This window comes from Hordeum vulgare, unplaced genomic scaffold (genome assembly GCF_904849725.1).
Source record: "Hordeum vulgare subsp. vulgare unplaced genomic scaffold, MorexV3_pseudomolecules_assembly, whole genome shotgun sequence".
Taxonomy (NCBI): Eukaryota; Viridiplantae; Streptophyta; class Magnoliopsida; order Poales; family Poaceae; genus Hordeum; species Hordeum vulgare.
This window is the reverse complement of record NW_025422617.1, coordinates 20,001-28,420: the sequence shown is the minus strand read 5'-3', so window position 1 is coordinate 28,420 and position 8,420 is coordinate 20,001. Positions and strand designations below refer to the sequence as shown.

General features: G+C 48.3%; 1 protein-coding gene across 1 annotated transcript; it reads right to left on the bottom strand.

Moving 5' to 3' along the window:
- Positions 1-3,283: 3,283 nt before the first annotated feature.
- Positions 3,284-5,468, bottom strand: LOC123421307 (beta-glucosidase BoGH3B-like). Its single transcript, XM_045107526.1, has 6 exons — positions 4,806-5,468; positions 4,562-4,707; positions 4,211-4,454; positions 4,002-4,105; positions 3,717-3,900; positions 3,284-3,628 (listed from the first exon to the last, which is right to left on the bottom strand). Exons 1-6 carry the CDS (start codon positions 5,466-5,468, stop codon positions 3,284-3,286), a joined length of 1,686 nt encoding a protein of 561 aa, XP_044963461.1.
- Positions 5,469-8,420: the final 2,952 nt, after the last annotated feature.

Genomic DNA, 8,420 nt, shown 5'->3' with positions numbered 1-8,420 from the left:
CGAAAATTCCGAGGTAAAACGTTATTGGAATTGTGCGGGGGAAACAAATTGTGGAGACTGATGGAAGTTGTCTTCCAAATGGATGGTTGAGTTGTTGGGGAACGTCGCATGGGAAACAAAAAATTTCCTACGCGCACGAAGACCTATCATGGTGATGTCCATCTACGAGAGGGGATTTCCGATCTACGTACCCTTGTAGATCGCACAGCAGAAGCGTTAAGAAACGCGGTTGATGTAGTGGAACGTCCTCACGTCCCTCGATCCGCCCCGCGAACCGTCCCACGAACCGTCCCGCGATCCGTCCCACGATCCGCTCCGATCTAGTGCCGAACGGACGGCACCTCCGCGTTCAGCACACGTACAGCTCGACGATGATCTCGGCCTTCTTGATCCAGCAAGAGAGACGGAGAGGTAGATGAGTTCTCTGGCAGCGTGACGGCGCTCCGGAGGTTGGTGGTGATCTAATCTCAGCAGGGCTCCGCCCGAGCTCCGCAGAAACGCGATCTAGAGGTAAAACCATGGAGGTATGTGGTCGGGCTGCTGTGGCAAAAGTTGTCTCAAATCAGCCCTAAAACCCCACTATATATAGGAGGGAGGGAGGGGAGGAGGCAGCCTCAAAACCTAAAGGTTTGGCCGAAATTGGAGGTGGAGGAGTCCTACTCCAATCCTACTTGGAGTAGGATTCCACCTTCCCACTTGGAAACTCTTTCCACCTTGTGTTTTTTCCTTCTCAAACCTTATGGGCCTTAGTGGGAACTTATTCCAGCCCACTAGGGGCTGGTTTATCTCTTCCCATAGCCCATGAGACCCCTTGGGGCGTGACACCCCTCCCGATGGTCCCCGGCACCCCTCCCGGCACTCCCAGTACACTACCGATGAGCCCGAAACTTTACCGGTAATGCACGAAAACCTTCCGGTAACCAAATGAGGTCATCCTATATATCAATCTTCGTTTCCGAACCATTCCGGAAACCCCCGTGACGTCCGTGATCTCATCCGGGACTCCGAACAATATTCGTTAACCAACCATATAACTCAAATACGCATAAAACAACGTCGAACCTTAAGTGTGCAGACCCTGCGGGTTCGAGAACTATGTAGACATGACCCGAGAGACTCCTCAGTCAATATCCAATGGCGGGACCTGGATGCCCATATTGGATCCTACATATTCTACGAAGATCTTATCGTTTGAACCTCAGTGCCAAGGATTCATATAATCCCGTATGTCATTCCCTTTGTCCTTCGGTATGTTACTTGCGTGAGATTCGATCGTCAGTATCCGCATACCTATTTCAATCTCATTTACCGGCAAGTCTCTTTACTCGTTCCGTAATACAAGATACAGCAACTTACAGTAAGTCACATTGCTTGCAAGGCTTGTGTGTGATGTTGTATTACCGAGTGGGCCCCGAGATACCTCTCCGTCATACGGAGTGACAAATCCCGGTCTTGATCCATACTAACTCAACGAACACCTTCGGAGATACCTGTAGAGCATCTTTATAGTCACCCAGTTACGTTGCGACGTTTGATACACACAAAGCATTCCTCCGGTGTCAATGAGTTATATGATCTCATGGTCATAGGAACAAATACTTGACACGCAGAAAACAGTAGCAACAAAATGACACGATCAACATGCTGCGTCTATTAGTTTGGGTCTAGTCCATCACATGATTCTCCTAATGATGTGATCCCGTTATCAAGTAACAACACTTGCCTATGGCCAAGAAACCTTGACCATCTTTGATCAACGAGCTAGTCAACTAGAGGCTTACTAGGGACAGTGTTTTGTCTATGTATCCACACAAGTATTGTGTTTCCAATCAATACAATTATAACATGGATAATAAACGATTATCATGAACAAAGAAATATAATCATAACTAATTATTATTGCCTCTAGGGCATATTTCCAACATGAGTGACATCTAAATTTTTCTCTATTGTCTTTCCTTTTTAGGGCAACCCAAGATTTAGAAAAGGAGTGCATAGAAGGAGCCAGGATCAACAACCGAAGAATTGGTCTCTAAATGAACAAATATTTAGAATTATGTATAGATTTTAGCTTCATAGAAAAATGTTGTTATATTTTGTAGGGTGTTTTGTACTTATTTTTATCTTTCATATGAATGGCTGATTTGATTCAGTTTTGAACTCAAGGTGTTTGTTCCTACTAATTTATCCACTGTATGTTTGTACCAAGGTTGCTAATTGTGTAGATGGGATTCTGGTGAAAGCAGTTATATTTGGCGCATGCCTTTATATAATGATATTTGTTGCTTATGAATGTAATTGTTGATATGGGCCGATGACATTATATAATGATATTTGTTGGTCATTTTGCACATGCATATGTGGTGTGATGAAATAACTGAATTTGAAATCATGAATTGCACATTCGAATAAACCAAATAATGTTTAAAATAAAATATTCCATGGTTAAAAGAATCTTATGTATAATTAGAGACGAATATGACGTTTATACACAACGTGTGTTGCATAGAGACGTGATTGAGCGCATCAAACGTAACGCCTCTACATTCATAGAAACGACTTTGACCGTCTCAATATAGCGTCTCATGCCATGTAGACACGCTTAGACAACGTGTCTACATCTTTTGAGACGGTCCGTGAGTAAACGCTCCAAAGACGCTTTACTAAGTCGACTCTATGGTTGTCTAGGGATGAAATAACACGTCTCTAGCTCTTAGATTGCACGTCTCTACAAGCAGATTTTCTTATAGTTGTAAAAAAGCTGCATATATGTTTGGTTGCAACTCAAGTTTGTTGGATTTTTGCTATAACTGGCGTTTTGACTTTTGCTACAACCGTGTTATTTTTTGCTACAACCGACATCATTTTTTGCTGCAATCGTTTATTAAAAAAGTTGCATACACGTCACGTAAATATTTGCTACAACCGGCACGCCTCATTTTTTTTTTGCTACGATCATGTAGAATTTTTTTTGCTACAATTTTTTTATATAACCGTTGACGAAAATTGTTGCATAGCTTTAAAATTTGTTGCATCGAGAAAAAAAATATTGTATCTCTACTAATAAAAACACTAGAGGTCCAACTCTTAATCTAAACCGTTTAATTACCTCATCAAGGGTCTACAAACGTCGTTAACGAAACTGACAGTTTTCGTTAGCACTAATTGCCACCCCACGTTGTCCTGCCTCGCCCCGCCTCCTCCTGCCTCGCTCGGCCCACCCGCACTCTCCGTCGCCGCCAACCTTCGCCCAGACGCCCCCAACCTCCGCCCCTGACGGCGGCTACACCCGACGCCGCCAACCTCCGCCCTGACGGCGGCCGCGCACGACGCCGCCAACCTCCGCCCTAACGGCGGCCGCGCCCGACACCACGACCATCGACGGGTCCACGGCCGCCTTCACCGCCTCAAGGATGGTGGTGCCCACGGTGGTGCGGCCCGTGTCTCCCTGCCACTCGATGGTCCAGCCGCCGCACTGGTAGCCCAGGTTGTCGACGTGGCTCCCGGCGACCAGGATCTTGGCCGCCTTCTTGGGCAGCGGCAGAAGCGGCGCGTCGGTCGAAGTCTTACCGTTCTTCAGCAGCACCAGCGACTTCCTCGCCGCCTCCCTCGCCAAATCCCTGTGGTCCTGCATTCCAGATCGAGTAGGAAGGTCAGACTTTCAGAGTTCAGAATCACCATGCCAACCAAATTCAGCATCAGAGCTTGTTCAGTACCTGCTTTCCTAGCTGCTCGGCCATGGCAGGGTCAGCGTAGGGGTTCTCGAAGAGACCCATGGTGAACTTGACCCGCAGGATCCGGGTCACGGCATCGTCGATCCTGCTCATGGGGATGACGCCGCCGTTGACATGGCCAGTCAGGATGCTGATGAACTGCTGGTAGTTGTTCGGCACCATGATCTGCGCCATCACAAGAATAACGAACATCAACATCATGATCGGCATCAATTCATCAAGCAACATTGTTGCAATCACAGGGAAAGTTAGTTTTGTTTGCTTAGCATGTCAAGGCCGGCAAGAATGGAAGCCTTGACCGAGTAGGAGTAGTCAGATCCGGCAGGGGTGGTGATCCTGTCAATGCCCTCCCAGTCTGAGATCATGAAGCCCTGCAAGTTAAGAAGATGCCACAAAGGTCATGAGCATCTGAACATCTGAAGAATCCAAGCAGTGAAGAGCAGCTGAGGTTGAATTTGATTTGAATTCTTTTTCACCTTCAATTTGAGCGTGTCCTTGAGGTATCCGGTGACGAGGTCTTGATTGGCGTGCATCTTGACCCCGTTCCAGCTGGAGTAGGAGATCATGACGGTGGAGACGCCCTTGTCCATGGCGTTCTTGTACGCCGGCATGTGGATGTTCATCAGGCCCTCACGGTTGATGATGGTGTTGTTCTCGTTGATACCGTCCACCGTGCCGCCGTCGCCCACAAAGTGCATGGCGCAAGCAGCCACCTTGTTCCTACATTTTTCAATACGAATTTGTACTCTCATCAATCACATGTGAGTTCTACACCAAATGTGAGCTCATCAATCACATATTCACATGCTTCATGAACTGGATCTTACTTTCCGGCGACGAAGGGCATGCCGCTGGTGAAGTCCTTGGGGACATCGCCCTGCAGGCCGGGGATGAGCTCCGTCATGGACTGCACGATCCGGCGATCCTCGCTGTAGCTCTCATAGCACCGCCCCCACCTCGGATCTCTGCACACCTGTTCAAGAACAGCAATTGATTTCAGCACAGCACTGCCGAGATCCAAAATTCGAAATGCTACCGACATTGTTGTCCAAGAGAGAAAGTAAGACTTACCGCGATGCACGGCGCGAAGGCGTACTGGATGCCGGTGGCTCTGACTTCGAGCGCGGTGGCCTCGCCGATCCTCTTCACGAGGTACGGGTCCCGGGTGGTGCCGAGGCCGACGTTGTGGGGGAAGATGGTGGCTTCGTAGACGTTGTTCTGGCCGTGCACGGCGTCGATGCCATAGATCATGGGGATGCCGAGCCGTGTGGACATGCAGGCCTTCTGGAAGCCGTCCACCATGTCCTGCCACTCCTTGGCCGTGGCCCCCTTGCGCGGCACGCTGCCGCTGCCACTGAGCAGGCTGCCGATAAAGTTGTCCCGGAGCACGTCCGGCGTGGCGACGAGCCGCTCGATCTGGGTCATCTGCCCGATCTTCTCCGCCAGCGTCATCCTCCCCAGGAGGTCGGCAACGCGGTCCTCCACGGGCTTGGTGGCGTCCTTGTAGAGCACGTAGTCGGCGTCGGTGCCGCCGAGCACGGCCCAGAAGAGCAGGAGCGCGGCGAACACCGCGGGGGCCGTGAGCAGCGCCATCCTGTGCCGGCGCAGAAGCGGGGGGAGGAGCCTCCTGACCTGCGCGAAACATTGCAGCGACGTGATGAGAATCGCTGCGAGATGGTCTTCCAGCGGCGCGAGGACGCCCGACCGGAGTCGGAAGGCGAGCCCGTCGGCCATGGCGTTGCCAAGGGTCAACGGTTGCAGTCAGCGGCGAGAGGAGCCCGGGGCGCCGAGGATCAGTGATGCGAGGAGCCATGGCAGCGGACCGTTCCGGGGCATCATCGCGTGTGGATTATCTTTGGCAACCACCGGCAGAATGGTTTGTTTAGTCGCAAGTTGCCAAGTTCGTTCATTCATTCATTCATTCATGGCCATTGCTATTGCTGTATACCGTGCACCCAGATTCAGGTGTGACGGTTGGTTGCAACTGATTTCTGTTGTATCCTGCACAAGATTTGGAGTACTGTTGTGCATGACCTTCCTATGAATGCTTACAAGATAAGCATGTACTACATGTGCTACAACGTTTGATGGATGCACTGTGAGTAACCACTGGCCGCGATTTTGCAAAGCAGGGGAGAAGAAGGCCATCAACTCGGAGCTATGGCATGCCTGTTCCAGGCCTCTGGTGGCGATGCCGCCGGCGGGCAGCCTTGTCGTCTACTTTCCACAGGGCCACAGCGAGCAGGTGCCTCCTGATTTTCCTACCATCACTTCCATAGTATTCGAGTTGTAAAGCCCCGGCCTGTGGTATGTGATTAATATTGGGTTCCTGACCTTGAAAAGTTTATTGGCTGAATAGTACTTTGATTCTATCATTTGTGTGTAGGGTGAATTGTTTTTGTGGGTCTTAGGGTGCGGAAAATAAATGTACTCCCTCGATAAAGAAATATAAGAGCAATTAGATCACTACTTCAGTGATCCAAACGCTCATATATTTCTTTACAAAGGGAGTACTAAACTATTTCTTCCATGTAGGCTACTATGACTTAGAGGAAGTAATTGTTTCTGATGAATTGTGAAATCTAGGCGCCATGGATGATAATTGTTCGAGCAGTTGATCATATCTTATCTTGTATACCATTCTACTTAGATTGTGAACTGTTATGTGAAATAGAGAAGTGACTATCTTTTTTATATAACTAAAATGCAGGATCTAATTGAATAGTTTGTCATGTCCATCAATCGGCTGTTTCATTGAGCCTGGTCTGTATCCACGTAACCATGAGACAAAATATTTCATCCAGTAATTAGTGGACATATCAAATACGGAGAATCAACATCATAGTTCTGAGGAGCTTCATTTCCCAAATTTTCTGAAGCATATCATCTTGATCATTTTTTAAGGATGGGTGCTGGACTTGGCACATTTTCGAGAGGAGTACTCTCTCAATAAATGTTGGTTTCTGATGGAATTATGTATCTATAACATGCGCCCCTATCAATTGAACACAGGAAACAACAATGGTTATTATGTTATTCTCCTGTGGTTGTGCAAATGACTGAAGAATTGTCACCTTGTATATTTCTTATTGTGCTTGGAGAAGTGCTTGTCGAAATGACTCAATTATATCAATTAGTCATTGGTACTAAAATTGCAGGTACCCATGAAGTACAAATGACCAAGCTCTATTGTTGGAGGGCAAAATAATGCAACAAATTTCAACGTTTGCAATGTTGAGTACATGTTTTTTTGGGCGATGGAGATTACTGCCTTTGGCTGCACCTAATGCAGTTAACCAATATAAGACTACTATTCTAATACATATTTTATTCCAAAGTTACTCTAGCACAATGGTTACAATTGCGCGAGTGTAAATCTTATATATCTGAAGGCAGATGCATATGTTATTTATAGTTTTGAAAAAAGACAGACACCCGACTTTATAAATAAAGCAAATGTTATTAATAGTTTAGCTATGTGTCATTGTTATCTTCGGTGAGTGTTGTGAACATAGCAACTCACACGCATTGATCTATATTTACATTACTTGAAGTGTTGAACAAGAGTCCTAAGTTAGACTGTTAATACACAAACAAAAAAGATTGTATACGAGAATGGGTGAAGCATGCCCAAGAATTGACTTATTTGTATATTTTCATTAAATATAATTCATGAAACTTTTCTTGACTATAAAATAAATTTTGCATTTTGAGGTTTTATTTTTGTGGAATAATTTTGGGAATAGGTTTTGGACTGTCATTCAAGGGCGCTGAAGCTGATGAATTCATTCAGTCTATTATTAATAAACTTGATACATTTTTCTAATGAATTTATATCAACTGATGTGCATGAATAACTCATACAAATTATTACTCTTTTAAAAATAAAATAAAGATTTTTTTAAATAAATTTAATGCATGTGATGATACGTGCATTTATACATGCACCATTACTAGTAAAGATTAGCAGGCCGAATCTTTTGACCAGCAGACGCAGAGTATCGCCCTATGCCCTCTCGTTCCTCCAACTGGCGCTCCAGTCCCAACCATCGTGTTCTCTCTCTAAAAAAAATAGTCCCAACCGGCGCTCTGGACGCGACGCGACGCGACCACTCCTCTCCCTCTCCTCCCACCCGCTTCGCCATGGCCCCAGATCCCCCCTCCCCTCCCCTCCCCTCCCCTCCACCCTTCTTTGTCAGGGTCGGGCCCGGCCATGGACTCCCCCCTGATGGATGGAGCGTCCTCGGCCTCCCAGGACGAGAGGTCTTCCTCCTGGTGCTCGTCGCCGCGGCCTTCTCCCGCGCCCTCGCCCCCCGCTTCCCCAGCCCGCCCGCCGCCCGTCGCTGCCGCCCGGGCCCCGAGGGCTCCTGGTCCGCCGGCGTCTTCCTCGAAGACTTCCCGTTCGTCCTCAAGCCCACGGAACACGTAACCCAACGGCTTCTCCGGTTCCACCCCTTCCCCAGACGGCGCGTCGCCGCCGTTCGTGGCGTTAAATTAACCCGGCTGGCTTTCCGTGGCTCGCGTGCGTGCAGTGGGGAGCCTCGGCGGACGCGGGCGCAGGCGCGGCGTGGCCGGTCGCGAACCCGGCGGTGACCTGCGCGGACGTGGCGGAGGCCGGGCACCCCAGCAGCTTCGTCGCCAGCCCCTTCCTCTTCCTCCAGGTTCGAACCAAACATTTGGACACCG

Coding starts and splice junctions, on each gene's coding strand:
- LOC123421307 (XM_045107526.1), bottom strand. CDS start 5,468: ATGGCCGACGGGCTCGCCTTCCGACTCCGGTCGGGCGTCCTCGCGCCG. Junction 4,708..4,805: donor CCTTCGCGCCGTGCATCGCG/GTAAGTCTTACT, acceptor GTTCTTGAACAG/GTGTGCAGAGATCCGAGGTG. Junction 3,901..4,001: donor ATTCTTGCCGGCCTTGACAT/GCTAAGCAAACA, acceptor TGTGATGGCGCA/GATCATGGTGCCGAACAACT.